This window comes from Diadema antillarum, unplaced genomic scaffold (assembly GCF_040938485.1).
Source record: "Diadema antillarum isolate AM-2024a unplaced genomic scaffold, OU_Dant_1.0 scf00000084, whole genome shotgun sequence".
Classification (NCBI taxonomy): Eukaryota; Metazoa; Echinodermata; class Echinoidea; order Diadematoida; family Diadematidae; genus Diadema; species Diadema antillarum.
Window position 1 is genome coordinate 1,029,727 of NW_027270973.1, and position 25,849 is coordinate 1,055,575.

The 25,849-nt window shown below is 41.4% G+C and overlaps 1 protein-coding gene across 1 annotated transcript; it reads right to left on the reverse strand.

Annotated features, from left to right (window-relative positions):
- Positions 1-108: 108 nt before the first annotated feature.
- Positions 109-20,032, reverse strand: LOC139717873 (uncharacterized). The gene is made up of 22 exons (XM_071629361.1): positions 19,774-20,032; positions 19,248-19,382; positions 16,961-17,127; positions 16,146-16,350; positions 15,237-15,445; positions 14,586-14,897; positions 13,711-13,894; positions 12,982-13,085; positions 12,306-12,500; positions 11,455-11,676; positions 10,836-11,079; positions 9,270-9,473; positions 8,119-8,420; positions 7,277-7,519; positions 6,430-6,678; positions 5,949-6,129; positions 5,255-5,407; positions 4,215-4,430; positions 3,577-3,783; positions 2,560-2,801; positions 765-1,800; positions 109-149 (listed from the first exon to the last, which is right to left on the reverse strand). Exons 1-22 carry the CDS (start codon positions 20,030-20,032, stop codon positions 109-111), a joined length of 5,310 nt encoding a protein of 1,769 aa, XP_071485462.1.
- Positions 20,033-25,849: the final 5,817 nt, after the last annotated feature.

Here is a 25,849-nt window from a genome sequence, read left to right on the forward strand (position 1 = left end):
ATTCGTGTCCTAGTTTGGCGTCAGCGGCTGAGTGGTGGGGTATACATTTGCCAACATCCCTTCATCAGATCGTCAGTGACAAGCAGTCCACGTCTTTATTTTCAAAAGCTAAAATGGCGTCTGGTGATCGGCGTCATTGATCACCGCTCCTGCAAGCGAAGGAGGACAGAAACATGAAACACGATATTTATTCTAAGAGAACGCCGAACCAAGAAGACGACGATTCATTAATATTTGAAAGTCTCCTCTCCCTTGCCAATTATCCTGTTGGCTTTTTCTCAATCTGATCACATTCCAGTTTCCTCTCTTTTAACGTCATTACACCTTCAGATCTCTGAAGATAATTCTAAATTCAGCGGAAGTCAGGGATGGCACATCCGACGCCAAAACTTCTAATTAAGAACCTACACCACTACAACTGAATACTAAAAACGATAATACGGGCCACACTTTGAATTTCGAGATCAGGAGCACGTGTCCATCAAGAAGACGACGAATCGTTAATATTCGGAAGTCTCCTCTCTCTTACCAGTAATTATCCTGCTGGATCGTTCTCTATCTCTCATCCCAGCTTCCTCTCTTTTACTGAATACTGAAAACGATCATTCGTGTCAAACTTTGTATTTCGAGTTCAGAAGCCCGTGTCCTTATGATTGTTAGTTTAAGATTACCTCACAGAGACTCTATGCTTTTGCCATGATGGACTGTCTATTTAATCATCACCATTGAATTACTTTCATTGTTGGCTTGAGATGGCCACTTACCACCATTATCCAGGCCCAGCTTCTCCTTGCGGATATCACTGCCAACATCAACAGACTCTACCGACTCATCGTCGCTGTCTTCATCACCAGAGAAGATGGCCACAAGTTTGAAGGCGATGTAGAACAAGAGGATGGATGTGGCGTCCACTGTGATGCCAATGAGCAGAGCAGGTGTGCGGTAGCTTGGGCGTGGCAGGAGGGTGTAGCAGCAGCTCCAGGCCACCAGGAAGCAGATGCTAAGGAGGCTGGTGTAGACGAGGGTACGGCGCTCTTTCTTGGTCGCACTGTCCTGGCTGCCTCCGGCAGAGAAGAAAGACAGGACGAATGTGAGGAAGACGAGGATGTAGACGTAGACCATGGAGAGGACGGTGGAGGAGTTGCTATGGTTACAGGCGATGCCAGCATATGCAGAACAGCCGAGACCATCAACTTCAAACATTTCAACCCCACTTGCAGGATCGAGGATGAGCCATTCGGTGACCAGAACGACCTCCGTGATCAAAAGAGTGAAGAAGAGAAGAATCTGAACCGGTTGGGCGGTGAAGGTAGAGTTGCTGAACTTCTTACACAAGTTGCTGCAAGCGACAGCTTTGGTTGCCAGGGCCGCATAGACGACGGCATAGGAGAAGCTGGTCATCCAGCGTTGCATACCACAGGAAGACTCTCCAGGAACCACCATGTACCACACGTTGTTCAGGTACATGAGGATGACCCCGAGGGCTACCATGCACATCAGGAAAGGGTTAGCTCTCTTGATCTGGGAAGACTTGCGATGACTGACGAAGATGGGGATACTGGCCAAGGCCACAAGTCCTCCGACAGCAGCCACGATCAGCACCACGACCACCCAGGCTTCGGCGCCTTGATTCCACGACCAGCTGCTTGGAGGTTGCGCATCGATAACAGGACACGAGGTGGGATCCTCCACCCGGGTCTCGCACACCGCCGGTGCTGAAATGGGTCTGTCCGCATCGGGGTTGTAGAGATAAATCCTACGGTCATCCATGGTCAGTTGTCCACTCACATACTGGCCGATCTGAGGAGACGACCAAAGAATGGAAATGATTCAATGTCTTTCATACATTTGCCGACCAAAGCAAATGCAGTCAACCTTGCTTACAGCTTCTCTGAACAAACCATACCTGTCGTCCAGTCTAAGCTCAGAGAAATTTCAAATACTTAATTGGTATCATATATGAGATTTCGATTCATGGAAGAATTGCCATTCATGAAAAACCATTGCCACGTGTGGGGTATTCTTATCATGGTCGGTCGTTTTTGTGTTTTTTGTGTCTGAACACGTAGGTTTTTTTTTTTCGAAGGGATGTACCTTCAATGCTTTCAGAGCACAAAACTCACATTCTGGCATTGTCGACTATAAATAAGAAAAAAAAATACAGGGAATGTGAGGAAAACAAAGAACTACCGCGACAGGATCGAAATATTCAAGATGAGGCTCAATGGACAAAAACTCTCAGTCTAAATCTTGAGGTTCTGATTCAAGTTCGTTGTCAGCAGCAGAAGCAACCATACGCAAGGCATTTTATTCTGTGTGGCTTCTTTTTTTTTCGGAGGGAACTCAATGTCATTGGTCCTCTGAGAGTTGCTCACTCAGTTGCAAATGTGACCCCATACTCAGTTGCGACGTTATATTAAAATATAACTGCATTAAATTGAAATAAAATTGATGAAGAGCATGCTCAAACTCAACAAAAACTTAAACTCAAACTTATGAAAAGATCTAGTTATCCCCAAATGCATTATGAAGGAGTGCAAAAAAAAAAAGTTATCTTACCGGGACAAAACTGCCTGTGATCCCGTCACCTTGGAAGTTGATGATGGAATATTCGGCGGGTCCCTGGCGATTCTCGAACCAGAACGGACGGCCGCCGGCGCCGGCCTCGACGTAAGCACTCTTGATGGCGTAGAGGATGTGGTGATAGTGAAGGTCGTAGAACTCGGAGCAGAGAGGAGCGGTCTCATTGATGGGCTTCAGAACATAGGCGGCGCGCTTGTACTCGTGCTCAACGTACTCACCTGATGAGATAATGGGGGGGGGGGGGGGGGGGGAGGGAGGGAGGGGAGGGGGATGGTCATCAGTTTTTTTAATTTACACGACCAAGAGGGAACATGATGTATGAGTCAACGTCAATCATGGTATGATTATTATTGTGTTTTTCTCTTCTTGCAAGAAAATCTTTGTCCGAATTCGGTTCACTTTCCAACAGCTCTTCTAGCTCATCTCAAGGAAGACCATTTCTGAAAATGATTCTGTAAGCTACTTTACCACAAAATGGAGTAACTATAACTCACACCTGTAATTGAAGCAAGAACATAGCCTTGTACTACTGACATCATCTTCATCTTCGTCATGATAATCATTTAAAAGAAACACCCGAAAGTATACCTTAATTCGTACATTACGGACATAATACAAGACGGAAGAAATTATTCTTAACCACTTTTGATAATTCAATACTGTGATTCTTCCCTAGTACCACCCACCTTCTCCCCTACCACTCATTCTTTGTTTTTGTTTCTATTCTACATTCTCTACAAGTAAGACTCACTCAGTGCAGAACACTATTCTATTTTTTTTTACATTATTGCTGATAGTGACACTGAAAAAAAAATAGCATCATAGATAAGTTTTTAGAAAATGGCACTTTTTTCCTGGTACTTTCATTTTGACGATTTACAAATTATTTCAAAATCTATTTTCTTTATCTAATTTGCAAGTCGTCATTTGATCTGTCATGATGATTAAGCTCTTTTGGCATTTTTGGGAATTGTATAAAGAAAGCAGTCTCACCATTTCCGCACGTGATCTGAATCTTGTTATGCAACGCCTGTGCCAAGACGTGTACGGCGTTGATCAGCGTGGCGGTGTAGGCAGGGAGACGCCCCTGCTTGCCGAGGTCAACGTCCTTGAGGCACTGCGAGGACGAACAGCCTTCAGCCAACTCGTCCACGACGTAGTTACGCAGCCAATGGTTGTTGTCCATCTCCTTCTCCAGATCTATGAAGGTCAAGGGTAATAAAAAGAGCGATATTTCTTAACTTCGTTTTTTTTTTTCTTTCTAATAGAAATGATATGATTACAAGCATGGATTTCAATCCATTTAAAGTGTGTCTTTTTTTACTTTGCGCTAATTAAAGCGGGGTTACCTCATACTTTCAGAATGTATACAACTTCATACGTAATAACCAATTTCAACATTATTTGAATCTCCACGATGTGCGTTTTCGTTCGAGAGGTGATTAGCTTGTCATCTTTTGGTAAAATTATATGCGTATAAACATGCTTGCGATTTAACAATCGCTGCACTCTGACCAATTTTTAAATCAATTTTCAGAACAACGTTGCATTTAGATGTAAAAGTCATAAATTTTTCTTCAAATTTTGAGATACATTAAATTATAGCAATATTCGTAGTGATTTATTCCCACCTAAGTTGGAGAGATGGTTCTTCAGCGGCTGAAGGTCAACGATGTAGTTTGTGATAACGATGGCACCGCGAGCAATATCCTCCAGACCCTGGGTCACGTCCACCTCTGGGTCAGTGAACCACTTGTCCGATCCAATCCACGTGATCTTGTCTACTGAAGTGGGTCCCGACTTGGGCAAGGTCTTTTCGGCCGTGAGGAGGGCACGCGCGTCACCACCTTAGGTAGGAAACAAAACTTGAGCAGTTGAGGCGCCTTTTCTAATTGCTACGCCAAAGTTACTGTAATTTGTTTAGCTCCATATACCACCTGAAATGGTTTCGATTAATCTTGGATGATTTTCTCTTTTTTTCATAAGGGGAAAAAAAAACTTCATGGCCCCGGAGATGGACATTATTTTCCATAATCATACAAAAATGATAATTTTCTTGTACATTTTCTCTTGAATTTGCCTCTTTGACATACTACTAGAGTACATTATCAGACCTGTTTTAATGAATGGAGATAAAGGGCAAAACTAGCAAAACGTTGGGATGGTGTGCATTATGCAGTCATTAGATTCATTTCAAATTACGACCACTTGAAGACTAAATACGATGAGTGGAAAGGTCAATTCTTTAGGACAAAATGAAGACAAAAGTTGTGATACTGTATAGAAAATTAAACACTAAAGATTCTACGACATGTATGAATGGGCACACATTTCACAGGCGATCATACGCGAGTCTCGTCGACCCTTCTCATTCTCGTAAGAGTAGTAGGCCTATGTATACACCCAATGTAGTCCTTCAGTTTAAATACAACATTTCCACCTTGCCCTGCCACTGCAATGTAAGTACTTTTGTAACGCCACAAACCATGTTTTGCGCCGGGGTCAAGAGAGACAATGGAGTTAAATCATTTTATTACAGAAGCCGAGGACCGAGCGGGATCCGAACTCGGGATCTCCGTTTAAACGTCTAGAGCCTTTTTGTTTTTGTTTTTGGTACCACAGTGCTCCCACTTCAGCTCTTCCACTTATTAGATAACCTAGTAGCACTCACTCTCAACAAAGGCGACGACGACTGAGATGTTGTAGTTCCTGATCGTGGTGACGATGTCGTCATGGATAGCCTGCGGTGAGTCCAGGTCGATGCCAATGCTCTCACGGACACAGATGCCGTTGGCGACGGCGGCCTCGTTGAACGTTGTGTTTCCTGGTATAAGGTGATGCCACAAACATCATTACAAAAGCGAAGTTTATCTTCCTACGTTTTCACTGAAATAATAATATATTAGAGACAATAGTCCACACGATTAGTATGCCACGTCTTCGTTTGCAAATCAAGCTCTCATCGTTGAAAATAGTTTGTGTCAGTAAAAAGGTAATGACTGATTTACAAAAACCCATTCAACCAATCGATATTACAGCAATCCCCATCAGTAACTTAAAAAACAAACAAACAATGTGGCACTGGATATGGAGTAAAAAAAAAACACAACTAAACGGATATAAACAACTGTTCATTTACTTCTAACGTTGTGTCAAAGTTTATCCCCAGAAGGAATATCTTCAAGGGACTGATAAGTTGTGATCTTAAAAGATCCAGTCAGTGGCATTATTTTTTTTTTCAAGGAAAGCAGCTTGTGCTTGATATTAGGGACATAATCCTCGGAAAAGGACATCATAGGCTTAATCACTCTAAAACTTGCAAATGTATGGCCAGAAAAGCAGCACGTTATCATCACTGGAGTTACCTGCATGACCGTAGTAGGAGTGGGAATACACAAAGAGGACGTGGCGCCATCCCATATGGACGAGGACATCGACCACTGCCCTGGCCTCCTGGTCGTACGACGGGGCGGTGCTGACCAGCGACGATGCCGGGTATGGTCCTTCGTCGCTGAAGACCGACGGACTGGCGGGCGTGAAGCCAATCTAGACAGGAAAGTTTGCCATGTGAAAAGGAGTTTTGTTTTGTTTTGTTTTGTTTTTCAGTGGTGTAGTATGCAAAGTTCTAATCGAAGTGCCAAGTAATTTTCATCTCGGGGTCGGTGTGTTTAACAGTCTAAGAACGACCCAGGACATCATAAAGGGATATGGACGCAGTATACTGGTCTTACAGGTCGCCATTTCGACAATCATGACAGAATTAACAGAAACTCACAGAGACAGGACAAAAACAGAAAAAGGAATTCACCGCGTCAATAATCACTCTTGATCAAATGATATCCATACCGTAGGTATTTTGAAGGGAGATGTGACGTCACTGGCCACGTGACCTTGCAGGTACTCCCTGACTGGACCGAGGACACCAATCATGGGACCAGTCTCGGGCAGGTCGAGGGTGGTGGAACCCATGACCGCAGTCAGCTGACGGGCAGCGACGAGGAACTGACCGCAAGAATCGATGACCGTTAGGCCCAGCTTGATGCCAGGGAGAATTTTGCTGTTGTTGTTGATTTGATCCAGTGCGTATTTGATGATCTGAAATTCAATGAAGGAATTCATAATTGATGTCTTTACATCTTCCTTTGAGTCGAAATTAATCAAGACAAATTGTTTTACACTCAAATAAATCACAGGTTGAGACATATCGCATTATGTCATTTGGAAATTGTAATGATTTGCCGTTGTTTTTAAACGCAGGGACACACATGCTGCAAGATGTACAATGCAAATATGTTATGGTTCGGCCGAGTCATTTGGATTTACTTTCGGTGTCGATACTCTCAAAGTAAGTTCATACAAGCTGCCGTGTGACCAACGACTAAAGTTCGTTCCAAATGAGAAACATCATAATCATTATTTATTATTTTCCTTCTTTATTTTCGTAACAGACATGACAGAAAACATAATCGTTTAAATTTTCTGATAAATTATTTGTTGTTGTTTAACACAAGGAGTTGGACAGTGTGTACAGCAAGTTTAGTATAGTTTTGTTGTTGTTGATGATGCTTTGTATTATATTGTTTTGGTTCTGGTTTTTGTTTGTTTGTTTGTGTTTGCTTGTTTGTTTGTGTTTGTTTGTTCTTTACCGATCGGCACTCAGAGCACACAAGCAACAAAGGATTTTACAGCTCACCTGGATAGCCATGGTTTCCGTGTAGCGCGTGGCCCCACAGGTCAAATTGGCAGGAGCACCCTCCTCGCTCAACCAGAGCACAGCGGGAATGTCAAAGTCACCGGGAATGCGCATGTAGGTTGCCCCGAGATTCTCAGGAGTCTCACACTCGGCGCACAGCCCTCGGCACGTTGACTCCTTGCCGGCACCGACGGAGTACCGGTTGTCGAGGATAACCAGCCCATTCGCATCATATTTTGCCACCTGGTAAGTATTAAAAATTTTGATTCTTGATTTGTACAATTATAATTGCGTGCTTTCTGTCTGCAATTTTCAATTTCATTCACTCAAGATATGTCATTAATGGTTTGTGTTTTAAACAACCGGATTTATGATACATAAACAAACTGAAACACACATCAAGAAGATGTCATTAAAGACAATCTAAGAACCATTCACTAAGTATATTGATAATGAGGAGGTTGTAACCATAATTTATCTATACACATAACAATGCTATAAAGTTGGTGAAGTTAACGTTACAAGTGCACCTTCATAAATGGCAAATGTGGGTTTGATAAACCACAAACTCATTGTATTGCAATGATTTAGATATACTTACAAAGAGCGATTCGTGTGATCAGGTGTATACTCTAGGCCCTATACATAATATCATTATAGATATTATATATATATATATATATATATATATATGTATCCTATCATAACAATCTTGACCTCGTTTTGATATAATAAAGTCACCTATATACTGCTTCCTGGAAATCACGAGCACCATTATGAATATAATGGTAGACAGCTTTGAGAATGAAGTGAACCAGGACTCTTTAATGGTTATCACTCACAGGGTTGTTAGTGAGAGCACTGGTGAGCGCCACAAAGTTCAGAGCTACGGGGCCGTCCCCTTCCGCGTCGAACTCAACCTCCTGCATACTACCTGACACGCTCATGAAGTTCACTTCGCGGATGTAGCGCGTCCACTCGCTGGGCGTCGTGTCCAGCAGCGCCTGACAGATACCGCTGCGCACCGCACCCGTGCTGACACACTTGTCACGTTGGAGGGCGGACAGGGCTTGCGCGTACACGTGAACAGCGTTGATTACTCCCTCCGTGCTTGGAATCTCGTCACGTGACAAGGATTCCATTCCTGTAAGGATGCCAATAGAGCATGAAATCACTTCAGTATCGCTAATCACGGGAAACATTTTTGAACAACAAGAAAAAATGGCGCCGACATTGAACACATTCGTTTTGTCATCCAAGGGTATATTGATTTCAAAACGGAATGTTCTCTGTATTATAAACTTCTTTGATAATGCACAACTGTGACTAAATTTCCTAGAAGCTACTGAAAGTAAGACATTTCTGTTTTCGTGGTCCTACATTTCCTATTGAAGGTCTTTGCTTATCACGTTCTTCCTCACGTTCTATAAAGGATCTTGATACTGTTCGCAATTCATCCGCTGTATTTTCACGTCTTTTGCTTTTCAGGTGCATAAACATTGACAAATACTCCTTCCTTCGCATAATATGTACGATATAGACAGAAATACCTTCTACAATCAAATTGTTTGTGCGATTTGTTCATACATCAATCTCCGTCATGCCTCCAGAGAATGGCAGTAGGAAGCTAATCACATAGCAGGCGGTAACCTCTATTTTACAAATCCAGTAGCATGATGAATACTAATTCACTTCGTTATTTCTCTTGCGCTAATGTAACACGAGGATCAAACATTTGGTCTCATGATAACACATTTTTTAATAGTTGTGGAGCTTATCAGGGCAATTACCCCCGAGGACAATTACCCCCGGATAAATACTGGTTAGTGATATGGTCAGAGTACATAAACACAAGGGTTAGGGTTAGGTTTAGGTTAGAGTTTGGGGTAGGGTAAGGATTAGGTTCAGGATTAGGATTAGGGCTAGGGTCAGGGGAAGGGTCCGGGGTAATTGTCCAGGGGGTAATTGCCCTAGACCCGTTGTGGAGACCCACCTGTGCAAGGAGTGGAATAGCGCTGTGGTAATCCTGAGTACGACAGCTGGCATTCGAATTTCTTCATCCAGTATTCATAGAACCAGGTGTTTTCCACTGAGTCACTAAACAGGTCCTCCTGCATCACCGCACTGGGGGTCAACGCCGCAAAGTAGTTGGTGAAGTCTTCGACGGGGGTGGTAACCCTGGCAAGAGTGATGGAATCTGTAAGACCAACGAGAACGAGGATTTGAGTTTAGTGGGCATTATCTTTCTCTCGGGAACAAAAAAACAACAAAAAACAACAACAATCAAGATGGACCAATCATCTTTCCTCCTCAAGGTGAACAGTCAACGAACTTGACTTTGATTCTATAGTATAGTGAAAGTTTGTTGAAGATTTGCTATTGAACCAATATGGAGCTAAATAGGGATGAAAGTGATGATTTCTCCGCACATCGTCAAATGATAAAATTCTTAAAAGCAGAAAAAACAATATCTATGAGTGTGTTTTCACAAAAGATGATAATAAGAAAATATGAATATATACAGTGCACACATTCAAAAGATACATTTTATACATCAATAATACATTGAAGTGTGAAGGAAAGGAAAGATAAAGTTCGGGACGGTGAATACCAGGTATTATACAGTATAACAAAATATCAAAGGAATCTACGTCACAAAGAAACTAAACTAAAAAGTCAAGCCTAAGAAATATTATGTGAACGGAACAATGGATTATGAATCACTTTATAGTCTTGGAGTGTGATGCTTTCTACCTAAGATATGAACAAACAGTTCAAGGTTCAGAATGTGCATGTAACACTGGACAAGTGACTTGTATTCCGGGACAATGCTTTCTACCTAAGATGTGAACTCATCTTTAGTAGTAAACATAGTAGGTACAGATATTCATGAAGGTGGAAAGATGAACGTTTCTGAGGGGCCCTTGTCTATAGGAGGACACAGGAAGTCCAGGTCCAGGACTAGGTCTTTACCTCAACATCCAAGGACAGGGCCACAGAGTTGTTCGTATAGTTCCCTGAGTCCGCCTTTCCTAATGACTGACCATTGCATTTTAAAGGGGCATTCCGGACGATTTTCATAATTTCACATCATGCAGTACATAAATCGACAGCTCCATATATAGATTCGTGGAATTTATTGTGGTCCTTGAGCAGAAAAACCAATGAATTTAAAATCTTAAACAAATTACACTGAACGGTGTTGATGACATCAGAGCCTCATATATTTCAGAAATGTAGCAGTGTAATTCCGTTACAATACCACATGCTCAACAAGTTTACCTGTGAAAAATCTATGCATGCCTTCTTCTTTTGTTCTGCTTCCTTGAGCCCCAACTCATACATTCTTATGGTGAGGCTGCCATGTCATCATCCTTGTTCATTGCAATTTGTTATAAATTTTGAAAACATTCTCATTCCTCATCCCAATCACTATAAATTCTGAAACTCTGTACTCAGTTTAACTAATTTATAGTTGCTCAAATGTAAAAGTCTGAAAATCATCCGGAGGTCCCCTTTAAGTTACCCAGGCTCCCCTTTAAGCCCTCATCGTACTTACCGACATGGACATTCCTGTCCCAGCTGTCAAGGTACATGGTATCCTCGGTGAAGACGTGCACGACCTGCATGTACTCTCCGGGCAGCTCGCGCCGCTCGAGGGCGCTGAAGAAGAATTGGGTCTCGTAGTAGTCGGCGAAGTTGACGACGACGTCCGCCGAAGCCTTGGCTAGGAGGCGGTCGACGACACCGTTGTAGTCGGTGGTTGGTTGGAAGGTGATAGTCTGTGCGACGCAGACACCGTACTGCAAGGCGGATCAGTTTGATGGAGGAAACAGATATTTCTTGAGAGGCTAAGGCATGATTATCTCGCTTGATGTCTGTCGAGTCATGAATGATGCATTGACAACTGTAATATTTATACACTTTACAGCAAAGAAATCTTTCAGATATGAATTTTGAATATGATCGAACAAATATCTATAAAATAACATAAAGGAAGTATCTTTTCTTTAAATCGAACCAACAAGATTTCTATCCACGTTGCAACACAATCGACATGGGGAAGTGAATCCACTTCAAAATGTTGCTCCACATTAAGGGGCAATTTCAAACAAGAAAAAGAAATAACATAAAAATGAGCTGAGCACTAAATAGTGCACAGTGATTGAAAGGCGTACCTCCCGTGCTCGTTCGATGAAAACCGCAGCCGTGTCATTATAGATTCCATCATTGGACTGCACAACCTGGACGTATGTCAAACCATGCTCCTGCAGAAATTCCAGGACGGCCGTCACCATGCTACAGCTGGGTGCCACCATGCGAGAGAAGTAGGGGTACTGCGTCTTGTCGCTTAGAGTCGGGAGGCGGGCGGAATCGCTGATTTGGGGCACGCCGAGTGGCTGTGTGCATAAACATAAATGTGACAATGTCATACTAAGAACGTCTACATCCTATAATTGGGCATTTTCTCCTACTTCATCACAACATACTTGCATCATTCCAGAAAAATTGACAATTTGGGCTATCACGAGCTCCTCATGGTTTTTATAACAGAATAAAGTGAAATCACATAGCACTCGTAATAGTTCCATGTCACATAATTCATTGTATTGCCTAAAAAACAGCAAACGAAAAAAAAAATGGCGTTGCGCGGCCAGTGATCTGCGAAATGAGTTGATGCATAGGATCTGACAGTGTTTTTGTCCATGAATAGAAAGAGTTAATTTTATGCCCATTTCCAAGATATCTCACGTCCCTGATGTCATATTCATTTATAAATCGAGCTGAATGTGACAGGAAGATGTATTTCATACTTTTAAATTTGTCCATGACATATCTATGTTAACGTTTCTGATGGCTTCTTTCTTTGACTGAGCACTGCGTACATTTTGCTCATCAACGGCAACAAAAGTCGGTGACAATATCATTAAATCGCAACAAAAAAGCATGAAAATTTACGCAGAAGAGAATTTCTCTGAAACTGATATTCTCTGTCAAAGTAATAAAAAGGAGATCCACAAGTCCACACCTGCAACACTTCATCAATTTCCATCGTCTCCTCTTCTCCCGCGTAGCTAATCACACCAGCAATGTAGTAATCCTCGTCACCATGGTAACGCCCAAACGCCTTGCCTGGCTGCCGCTCGAAGCGCTGCACGATGTCGTATGCAGCAGCCGATGCCTGCTGGACCGAGGAGCACGTCTCACCTAGAACGGGTTTCAGCTGATGAGTAGAAGGATGAAAACTGTAGTTTTTTTGTAGTTTTTTTTTTTCACTCAATACGAACAAATTGTACACTTCATTTATGGAGAAGGTAACATAAAACCTGCATTCATCATGTTCATATCAAAACCTAAATTATTGAAGATATTCGCTTCTCTCTTTCACTTCTCTCTTTCACTTCTCTCTCTTTCTTTCGTCCTCTTTTCCCTTCTCTCTCTCTCTCTCTCTCACGATGAAAATGGGGAGAAATTTTAAATCATCAACATGCAACACTCTGCAACGTAGTCCTTTATTTTTCCCTCATGTTCTTTCAATAACACAGCTCCTTGACTTGCTTTCAATATTTCCCACGATGATTAAGCTTCAAATCTGCAAAGTGTTTTAAACAAAATGATCGAATCTATTCAAACTGACATGACTGAATTGAATTTACTTTAATAATTATTGACCATAATCGGAGCCTAATTCGCAGGAACCTTACCTGAATTCCAGGTAGGATGGACGAGTCTCTGTTGACCTTGTCCAAGGCCCACATCATGGCCTGAGAGTGGACAAACCCGGAATGACCGCTAAAGGTTGAGCAACCTGTCCAATCAAACCATAAAACCAAAGCGGCATTAGACAAAATGTCCATGTACTGCTTTGGTAAACGGCCTCCTAAAACTTGTCCTATTGTTTCATCTATTCCATTGAAAAGACACTTATAAAAAAAAGAAAATAAAACATATGACATTCGATTCCATTAAAATCAGTGGATTAAAGAAAATATGGTAATAAGATGCTCTACAAAAATTCAAAACCAATACTTCAGAAATCACTCTGTGTCAAATGTCTGATATTTCAACGACTTTATTCATTCGTTTATCTTTCTTTACATGACTTTGCAATGTATTGTCTCGTCGATCATGAGCGCCTACAATAAAGACTTAATTACGTATTACCAACCAACGACTTCTTGCTTATATCTCCTTCTCTTTCTCTCTATCTCTTTCTACTTCTTGTTGTAGAGGGACGGGTGAGAGACATACATGTACCTCTTCTCTTCCCCGCCATGATACCGAATCGAGATTGCCTCTCTGTTTAACCACAGTCCTTCTCTTACTATATTGAAATAACTTCCAATCGCACGATGTCTAAGCGTCTGAAGGAAATAAAAGGCTCATCAACCACAATGGTCCTTTTTGATAGGGGCCTTTGAGCTCTCACTAACCTGGGTCATGGATCGGGAAGATACCAGCAATCTTGAAGACGTCATAGCGGTCGTACACCACCGGACAGGAACCAGTGGTACAGACGGAGGGAGGGGGGCTGTTGGACCGGATTCCACCTTGAAGGAAGAACTCAAAGTTGTTCGTCTGAATGTTCAGTGATCCGCTTCCAGCCCAGCTTCCCACCTACGAAACACACAGACGGACGAACAGAAATAAACAAACACATACACACACACACACATACACACACAGAGAGAGAGAGAGAGAGAGAGAGAGAGAGAAAGAGAGAGAGAGACGCGCACAGAAACACGAAATAGGAAAACATTGAAGGTCATTTTGAGACCAAAGTGGGTTTTTTATCGATGTTTATACAAAGCTAATTTGACTAGTATGGTTACGAAGTTTATCTAACAAGCGTAGTGACTAGGGCCCCGTCTTATGAAGACTTGTGATTGATTAAAATCAATCGCAACTTTACGATTGAATGTAAATCCATCTTATTAAAAAGTTATGATTGAAATTAAGACAGAGAACTGCAATCAATCAATCACAGGTTGCGATTGATTGCAGCTTTCAAGAGATTTGTGATTGATTGATATCTATCACAAGTTTTATAAGACAGGGCCCAGGAGTATAATGAGGCAGTTTCGTAGAATATGAAATAGGAAAATAGGCATATCAGCGGGAGATGACAAGATGAATAAAGATTCAAAAAGCCTGTCACTGATTATGTAATATGATCATTTCTTCTGTACGTTCACCAACTAACTAGCGTGTGGCCGTTATGGAGCCAAAATACAATTGGGCTACTTCGCATGCCATGGTTTTTTACTCTCTATCAAATTTGGCGATAATACTAATGAGTCCGTCTTACCATCTGCGTCTTAAAGGCAGCACCCATAGACTTGTACTGCCTGATCTCGTAGGCCGGTGCTACTGGGTTTCCGTGCTCGTCGAATGCGATGCGCCTCCCCGTTACGCCGGTGAAGTCCGCCGTCCGCACATACTGCTCCAGGAATTCCGCAGGATCAAGGGCCTTCATGGCGCGACACACACCCATGGTGGTGGGGCCGCACAGGTCCGCATGTGCGCGGACGAGGGCATCTACGTAGACATGGGCTGCATCGATCATGGCAGGAACATAGGGGTTGCCATTTCCGGCAAGGCTATTGGCAGCCAAGTAAGCCTAAAATCAGAGAAAAGTAAACATCACTACAAATGTGTAAAATGAAAACTTCATTGTACAGCAGCGACGTTACAATGACGACCGTGAATCCAAATAAGAATGCATGTATCTACTTTCATTTTCTTTTTCTTGACTGATCGTAGTATGATGTATCCCTGTGGCATTTGCTTCCACTTCTTTTGGTAAAAGGAGGTTAACAATGATGAAATTATGCAGAAAAACTGTAAAAGCACAACCTTCTTTGAGACAGTAATACGTTGAGGATTTCACATCGAAGCCAGGGCAGTGTTATCATGGCCACCTTGGAAGCACTGTTTGTTTCAGTTCCTCCTACCCTACCTGGAACTGAGGGTTGTTGTATTCTCCAGGGCCAATCGTTATCAGACCCTTGGCCGCCATGTTCAGGGCTGCACCTGCGAGCTGAGAGTCCATCGTCTCTGCTACGTAGTCACTGCCTACAAACTGGAGATCGAGCGCTGCCCCACCAGCGGACTGGACGGCAGTCAGAAGACCGACGGTCTGGGCAGGAGACGCCCAGACTACGACCGCTGGAGACATGGAAGAAAGAACCACAAACGTGAACTTTTCGACATTCAAGAGGAGTCCTTCCGATTTTCAAGCGTATTGTAAATATTCTTAGTCAACATAGTAGGCATCCTAACTGTCTTCATTATTGCCTTCTCAAATATTCATCCACCCATATTCACCCATCTATCCATCTATCTGTCATAAATGATAAGGTCTTATTTACCCAGGGTAGTCTCTTCAGTGTCGTCACTGCTCTACCACAGGGCACTGTCATTATTATTACCCAAGCGTTGCCAGGTACCCATTTATACACCTGGGTTGAGAGGGACATTGCGGGTCGCAACATCTTGTGCAAGGACGTATGCACTGGGCGGGAATCAAACTCAGGTCCTCCGCTTGAGATTCGGGAGTCGTATCCATTATGCCACAGCCCCCCCCCCCCCTCCCCACATCTATTTCTTTATCTTTCAGTGTCTTCCCGTCCAAATTCTCATCCAGCCACGAGAGATGCCATCTCCTGGGACATTTCATATTCTGTGAAAGTAACTTATCGTTGTTGACTCAAATTCCCCTCCTGGTGGTATCTACTTCCTTCATCAAAGCCGTCTCAACCAAGAGAGGGGCGCAGCTGAAAAATGACAGGTGCTGAAACCAGTGTTTAGGTGACTTAGGCCCTTCTTCTCCTAAAGAGAGGACAGCTTTTATGACGTCATGGCCTACCTTTGGCATCGCTGTTTCCCACAAGCTGGGCGATGATGGCGTCGTAGTCTGCACCAGCCTTGGGCACTGTGATTAACGATGCGACCTCCACCTGTCCCCTCGCAGCGTCCAGGAACGCACCGGCTCCACCTTCGCCATAGCTCCCCTCGCTATGGAGAACCTGCACGTACGTCCATCCCAGCTCTGCCAAGAGTTCCACCATGACCTTTAAGACGGAGATGATGAGCCAAGCATTATAGATACAGCATCACTCCGAGTGCAAAGAACCTCTCGTTGAGGCAAAAACGCCTTTCATTCAATACCCGAAAGTAGGATGAGTCTCAACTCTAGTCATAATTGCCCTAATCCATTTACCATGCAGGCCTTCGATTCTTTCAGATACATTTTATCTACACATGGATAGTCAATGTGGAGAATGTCTCTCAAAGCATTCTGTAGTTGTCGTGGTACTTTCTTGTCAATTTTCTACTTCGACCACTAACGTCGATAGTGTAATAGAAATTTATTGTTGCTTATCATACAATTTAAAGCAGTGGCGGATCCAGAGGGGGGGGGGGCGCAACCAGCGCACGCCCCCCCCCCCTTTATTTTTCGTGAAAAACAAAAGAAAAAAAATGAAATGAAACCCGGAAGTGGCACCAGAAATATAAGTTGCGCCCTCCCCCCCCCCCCCCCTTTTACAGAATTCCTGGATCCGCCCCTGATTTCAAGATATCACAAAGACTGCGCATCATACTTACACTTGCCTGATAGGAGGCAATTCCACTTTGTTCGGTTTTTAAGATCCGGTCTCGGTATCATAAACAAGAAATTACCTGAGCCTGTACATTGTCTGATGGAATGGTGCGGAGGAACGATCCGTCCATTTCGGCGTCAGTCAGGGACGGGGCACTTGCCGCATGGCTGATCAGCGGCACTCCGATGGCAGAGAGCACCGGTGCCACCGCTTCCGCTTCACCGCTTGTAAAAGGCCCAATCAAACCTGCCAAGTATACGGTCACATTTCGAGTATTCGAAGTACAGCTCTATAGTTTTCAAATCTGATTTAAGACACAAATATTTTCATTCGGTTACACTTACGGCGTCAATCCCCATGTCTCAGTCAGCATTTTTGTAATGCGGCTTCCTTTTTATCATAACAGACTTTAGCAAGATGATAAAATGATTCGGCAATACATGCCTCTTATGCATTGGTCTCAGGTGAGCCTGACCTAAATAGGGTACATGCAGGTAATATGAGACTATTAAGCTCATTTGCATAAATGGCATGAAGATGCATACAGAGAAACCCATCAAACTTTGTTTTCGGGAATTAGCAACTATTCATCCTTCCTTTTATATAGCATTTGCACCAATCAAATATTTTTGTTGACAGTTAATATGCAAATTATGACATCATCGCAGAAGTCTCATATTACCTGCATGTGCAGGTAATATGAGACTGTGCATAGTAGACATTGTGTCAATGTTAAAATGACGATCTTATGTCTTAAATTCATGACTTTTTTCTATTGGTGTTGTTTGACTATTTAATTTTAATAGATATCATATGAATATTATCTAAAACTGAGACAAATAACACAATTTTAAGCCAAAAATTGATTTTAAGCATGAAACGCCATTTTCCGTGTGTTTGTACACAAATCTCGGAAATTCTCAAATTTGACGCCGACATGAGATTTCATTACCGACATGAGATTATTACGTAAAGGTCTTTTACTTTTATTTTTACAAAATAGGTATCAAATGTTGCACAAAAGTTCAAAGAAAAAAAGATAATCCTGATGGGCATTTTATTATATTTTATTATTCTTTTTTTTTTTTTGCAACTGAGCTAGGCCTGGCGTAGCTCAGTTGCAAAAAGAAAATTGAATAAAAAATAATAAAAACCGCGGAAATATCACACAAAACGTTGAGACCCCAGTCTTTTATGGTTAAAACTATGAAAATTGTGAATTCAAATGTTTGAAGTAATCGTGTACAGTATCTAACACATATAAAATAACACTTAAACTAAAGATTATAGCACACCAAATTAGTTGTGGCATTAATTTGGAAGCACCCTATCTAAAGTACACAAATATTGATTTACATACATGTTCATATAGCTGTGTGTTGTACTTTGTGATACATTTTTTATATACTTTGAACATAAAAAACTGTCAGAGAAGAAAATGAGGTATTTTGATGTTGGCTTCTATCTAACTAGGCAAGTCACTTGAAATCAGAGATGTCAATAAAACCTGTCCGCCATATTGACGTCTCATATTACCTGCAGCTTGTTGGGTCTTGTTGGTCCCCTTTGAAGCCATATAACACATATTTAGTACAGTACATAGACCAAAACACACTTTCTTTGGTTAAACCAATCAATGAGCTTACGTAAAATGCAAAGAATTGATTTCACACACAATAACTTTACTTACACCAGTGTAATTGGTGAAATGTCAAATCTTATATCAAGGCTAAAAAAATACTGTAATTTTTACATATCTTTTCAGTATTTGGTGATATTCTCACCAAACTTTCAGTCAGCGAGCAGGAAAATCATCAAGAACTAAGCACAGTGATGATATAAAACTATTGATGGCGCAATATGCATTTTGGAAGTGGTTCAGGTGGAGTAATAAGGGTTTTTAAGTCACACGTGCCATATTACCTGCAGTATCATATTACCTGCATGTACCCTAAGAATTATCATCTTTTATCATTTCTATGTTATTCGTTAGGGTTGACAAATAAAATTGATGAAGGGGCGGGGCTTATATCTCGCTGCGCTGCTCCTTCATTGTAATACCAGCGTGCTCTGGAAACGGTGGGGTACGTGCGGAAGCTTAGAAGTACACCATCTTCTGAGTCATCCGATGCATGCCATGCGTTGCTGTGAGCTTCTATGTATTGTGATATATTGTGGCCACAGTGTCATACACAGTGACTATAAACACATATTAATTCAGATCTCTGTCTTTGGTGACGACTTCAACGAATTTAAGCCCAAAATTACTCTCACACATACATACTTTATACTGTATAAACAGCAGAATTAGATAACAAAAGCGGTCGTTGGTTTGTTTGATTTCTTTTTATGTACAATCTACTCACCTGGTCGAAACACACTGTCCAAGCAGGGCGTGAGATGGTCACTCACATTGACCGCTGTAACGATTTGCGATGCATAGTAGGTGGCATCGCGGACCGCTCGCTCGGGAATTCCGCAAGACTCGTAGCGTTCCAAACCTATGTTTTGTAAATTTCAAATCGACGATGAATACTATACATGTGCAGAAGAAGCAACAGTACCATTAGTTATCATATTCTTTTATGGCAAGTAAAGAAAAGAGATGGGTCAATGTTTTCTATACCATACTGACAGTGGCAAGCAATAATGAAAGTTGTAGAATAGGACATAAGTTAGCTTGTATAATGTGCATTTTTAAACAGGTGTTATGTACAGTGATGTACGTCGAATTTGCTCCAGACATGCCAGATAAGCCATTAGCATGCACGGACTTAAAAACAATCCAAAACAAAATCTTGTTGACCGAAGAGCCCCTAATTTTTATTCATTTATTTATTTTTCTTTTCTTTTCTTTTTTTTTTTTTGGGGGGGGGGGCATGTTTTGCTCACCGATCTGAAATTTCGGAGTCATTATTCCCGACGGCAGGGCGGCGAGAGCCGTTTTCGCTGCTTCGTAGAGTTCTTGATCGGTTTCGGGTCCTTCACACCTCTCCTCGTCGCTTGACTTCCCGTAGAAGTCCTGCATGACTCCGATGACGACCTCAGCGCTGGTTGTCTGGAACTCCTCGGCCACCAGTCCCTCACACTGGGCCAGCGCGGTGGGCGCAGACAGCGCGCACAGGACGGCGACAAGAATTAGGCGCCTCATCTTCGTGCCTGGAATATGGATGGTATTATGAGACAAGAATGATCAGAATGGGTACAAAGCAAACTATAGGCAGTCCGGCGGATGGACAGTCGTCTGGGAGTGTAACTGCAATTTCTTCACGTACATATTTCAAGGACCAGCATCGTCGTCTGTTGGGGTCAATCTCGAATTATACTTGGTAGTCATGGCGTTTAACCGACACCCACGCGTTGTGGACGGGATCATATATTTTTTTCTTTTGCTGACTGACCCGTGTTATTGGTGGACATCAAAGGACGGACATCGCATAATACTGTACTCCTGCGTGTGGTATGGTTCACGGCCGAGGGAACAATAAACTCGAATTCCTTTTATTTCCATGTTTACATATAAATGTTAAGAAAGAGAAAAAAATCCACAAGTTCATCGGCTGTTGTCGTGGCTGTCGAAAATTGGTAGAGCAGCTTGCATTGGAGGATCAAAGAGTAAATGAAAAAGCAGAAAGACAACGTTTTTCCCGTGTCTTGTCGAGTGTATGTTTGTTTGTATTTGACCCAGATACTATGTTAATCAGTGTGTATTCGAAATAAATCCCTCTTTTCATTATTATCATAATAGGAAGTAGTAGTAGTAGTAGCAGTAGTAGTAGTAGTAGCAGTAGAAGCAGTATTTAGTAGAAGTATAGTAGCAGTCGTAGTCACCGGTAGTAGTACAAGTATAACAGCAGCGCAGGAATGGTACTATTTCCCATCGTCATCTCATATCAGCAACTTCGCTCGAAAATATTATCTATCATTTCTTGATTTTAGATGGGGTTTTCTGATATTTGAGATACATCTACCGTGGATTTTTTAGATGTTTTTTATTTTAGTAATTATTATTATTATTGTTATGATAATAATAATAATAATAATGATAATGGTAATAATAATGATAATAATAATAATAATAATAATAATAAATATTATTATTATTATTATTATTATTATTATTATTATTATTATTATTATTGTTATTAGTTTTATCATTATTATTATTATTATTATTATCATTATTATCATCATCATCGCCGTCGTCGTCGTCATCATCATCATCATCATCATCATTATGCAGGTACACACCCGCCACGCAAATGGCGAAGAATGGACGCATTTGACAATATTGGAGACTCTCTGACATTATAACGGCGGGAAAATGTCTTCAGAAAAAGAGATTACAGGAAAGTTTCTTGTCAGAGTTCCTCTAAAGTTTGACACTTTCCCCCCTAATGTTGAAGAGCGTCCTCACACAAATTTAGGTTGCAATTATCTTCTGTTATAAAAAGTAACGCCTTGCTCCATGAGTTCCATTATACTAATTGTCATTCTTACGTTTTGACGGAAGAAGACTTTGTTACTGTTATTGTAATGTGTTTATTTTTTATATCTGTTTTGACAGGGTTACAACAAGACTATGGGGCATAGAAAAATGTCATCCTGCTTCGCACATGTTACATGTCTGCGCGTGCGCATCTGCAGATTACTGCTTGCATAATTTAACTGAACTACAAAATTCTGCACAGAATGGTGATTTTTATTAGCACAATTCATAGTCAGAACAAACTCAATCCAGTTTTCTTCTACAAAATGCCGACTTTTCTCTCTCTCCACTAACGAAAGCAGTAAAAACAACAACAAGAAGTAAAACAAAAAGTTCTTGAAATCTTTTCGTTCTACAATATAAGCGTTCGCAGATTCTGCAGATATATGGCTGTGTACTCTTGAGGCTGTAAAGTATAAAGAGTAGGCATACCATAATGCCATATCAGCACGCACTGTAACCTCAACCCCCCCCCCCCTCTCTCTCTCTCTCTGTTCCCAAGAGTAGTTGTTGTAGGGTTCTTGCAACACATTTCATAGCTTTCGTTATACAGTTTTTGATGGTTCGATATGCGCATGAAATACCATTTCATTTGTCTGCTTTTATTGATGGTTACGACCAACTTGAACATGTTATAGGATTCGCACTTTAAAGGATTATCAAGAGTTTGATCCGTGCCCAATGAGTGGACAATGAAAAGGCTTCTTCTCTTTTGATACGGGTGAACAAAGAATTGAAACGCAGGTATAGTGTCGATATTTAGAATGGCAGGCCCTCAGTAGAAAAAGTGGCACTAACACTGCAGATGCGACCTCTTGCTGACAACATTGACCCCATTACCATATATAATTATTATAATGCCCTTGTACTGTTTGCTAAAGAAATTAGAATGGGTTTTCAGAGAAACGCCTTCAACGAGTATTATATGTAATTGTCCTATTTCCCCGGAGCAGCTGGGTCAGTGTTGGCACAGCTCTGTACAGAGCGTATCAAAAAAACAAAAAAAAAAAAAAAAGATAAAGAAAGGTAATCCAACTTTGGAGGGCGTCTATTTCATAATTGTCATCTTGGAAAGCACAATGTAAGTTTTGAGGAAAGGGGAACTCTTCTTCTTTCCATTGATTGATACCTAATTATGTTGACAAATGTCATACGTGACTGAGCACACGAACTTTAAAGACAAAAATGACAAATTGCACTTTTTCCAAGTTTGAGTGTCACATGAAGGAATGATAACAATGAATGTCTCACTGAATGGATGAGATCTGTCAATGAAAGTGGTCAAATAAACAGGCCAGCCTGCATCATATACGAATGCAGGTCTGTTTTTTAGGGTTTCTTCTAACCTTTCATGGTCTATAACCTTCAACATGGCGACTTTGTTCATTATACTATAAATCACTCCCACAAAGGCATTATCCACTTTCCCTCTTCATATTCGAGACATGGTTTGTCACCTCGAGCTATATGTGTTGAATATGTGAGAGAAAAATGGACTGTGTGGGTTGACCCTTGTGAGAGTGACCAAGTTATCGGATACTGTAGAAGAAACCCTAAGCACAAAACCCTGCTAACACAAACCTGCATTCGTACTGGCTGGTCTGTTTATTTGGCCACTTTCATTGACAGATCTCATCCCCTCAGTGAGACAGCCATTGTTCCTTCATGTGACACTCAAACTTGGAAAAGGTGCATTTTGCCATTGTAGTCTTTAAAGTTCATGTGCTCAGTCATGCGTGGCATTTGTCTACACAATTAGGTACCAATGGAAAGAAGAAGAGTTCTTCTTTCCTCACAACTAACATTGTGCTTTCCATAGCTGAACATTATGAAATGGTACCCCTCCAAAGTTGGATTACCTTTTTTATATATAAATGCACTGTATTATAAGATGACCCTGCCATCACAATCCCAATTTTGTATGGTGCCCATACACTTACGCTCTTCACTCAATACACTGAGTAAATCACGCAACTTTATTGAGCATCTGCGCGGAGGGGCAGAATTCAAATCAAATCAAATTTCAGTTACTGTAACACCGTGACACATCTTAATCGATTCTTTAAATTAACAAAATGAGTAACCAATATTCAGTATTGTATATGCTAGCTTTATGTGGTCATGATTTAGACTATCAATATATACGAATGTGTGTGTGATTAATTTTCAAACAATTCTAAAAACGTCTTGATTACTGTAACACGTATATTTCATGTACTGTGACAATACGTTAGCTGAAGCATAACACATAAAAAATCTTGAACTTTGATCAATTTGTCATGCTCGACCCTAAAACTCTGAAAATATGTGCACATTTTAACATTCATTTTCATTTTCTTACGCTACATCCGTTTAAATTCATTATTACTTTTCAGAAATTTATCTCAAATTTAATTATGCTGATTTATGTGCTTATTTAGCGTAGTCAATTATGTAATTATCCAACAAGATGGTCGGATATGAAAAACTCACTCTTTAAGCTTTAATTTGATACCAAAATGATCAAGATTTGACCATTTTGAAACTTTGCTGGTCATGATCCACTTTATCGTGGAATTGCCCTACTCACATCTAAAGAGTGAACCCCACAGCCGTCCCTGCACTCATGTATTTATGTATGTCTGTCGGCTTTTTCGTGCCCTGATTGGCTAAAACCCTACAGCCATTCCTACACTCATGTATCTATGTATGTCTGTCGGGTTTTTCGTGCCCTGATTGGCTAAAGCCCTACAGCCGTTCCTGCACTCATGTATTCATGTATGTCTGTCGGGTTTTTCGCGCCTTGATTGGCTAAAACCCTGCAGCCGTTCCTACACTCATGAATTTATGTATGTCTGTCGGGTTTTTCGCGTCCTGGTTGGCTAAAACCTTACAGCCGTTCCTACACTCATGTATTTATGTATGTCTGTCGGGCTTTTCGCGTCCTGATTGGCTAAAACCCTGCAGCCGTTCCCACACCCATGCATGTATGTTTGTCGGGTTTTTCGCGTCCTGATTGGCTGAAACCCTACAGCCGTTCCTATACTCATGTATTTATGTATGTCTGTCGGGTTCCTCGCGTCCTGATTGGCTAAAACCCGACAGACGTTCCGTAATGGGATGCAGGGACGTATGGTTGTTCGGTTAATGGCACTTCGGCCCGTGCGAGTGACAACCATACAGGCATTCTAGAGCAGTACAGTTGCACAGTTGCATCTAAGTTGCACAGTTACATAGTTGTACGGTTTCTTGCGTTCTGATTGGCTAAAACCTGACATCCATTCCATGGCTGTATCATAGTTGTACTAATTTTGACTCCCCTCGCCCGCCATATACACGTGCAAATGACGAGGCTAAAATGGGTTTCCAGCACACAGAGTATTACACAAAACAGAGTGGGGAGTGCACGGGTCGAAAAGGTCAGAGTTATCCTCAACATTCTCTGTAACATTGACCATTCTGGAATGTGTTTCCAAGGGTAAAAAGCGACAGGGCACTTCCACCGCATGAACACTGTGCGGCAGTGGACATGTCTTAAAGATCCACATAAAGCATAATATATTATCATCATTATGATGACGACGGGAAATATTATGGTTGTAAATTCATTTTCTGCTGAATTTGAACTGTAATGACATCATCGAGAAGCTGAAACATGTAAGAATACTGTCATTCGAATGATGAAAAAACAAAGTCGTTTTGAGGTCGTAACTGCCTTCTGCCCCTAAACTCCAGGATTACAAGTACCCAAATGCTCTGATATCATGGTCCCTGATATTCACATCGACGACAATAATCACTGAGGGAGATACTGGGAGGCTATTGGAGTATACGGAAAACAGGTGATCCCTCGTTGCACTAACCTTGTTGCACATCTGCGCGTGCGCGAAATTAAGTACATAAATTATTAAAACTTACAAATTACAGTACTCCACTTCAAAAGTACACTGTCAATGACATACGCATGAAATCGTGACAGAATTTCAACTAATAGTTGGATGTAGACGACGAGGCAAAAAAAAAAGAAGAAGAAGAAGAAAAAGGACACATGCACGCACAAACATTATAGACGTGTCAATCAGGAAGCTCTTAACAGAGTGTAGAGTGCATTCTTTCCCATCAATCTGGTAAATCCACAGAATTAATTCTTCCGCTTCCCTCCATTTGTTAAATAGATATTAATCACTGTCGATTCGAAATCTGATAGCAAAAAAGACGTAAATGACGCGCATTTGGAGGCAAAATACCGTGAGTTGAGTCGGATAATGGAGTTTTGTGTTCGGCCGGCATTGGGAAGTTGAATGCGATTAACACAAGGTTCGGGGATTATGAATGACGCATAACCGACAGCTGTGTAACAAAGTTCGACCAAGTCACGATGAAAAGCGATACATAATGTATCTCTTTCAAAGTTTATTTCGCCGAGGGAAGATGTATAGAAACGACACACATATATCAGATAACGGGAAAAATTGCGTTCTGACAAATTTCGTAATTTCC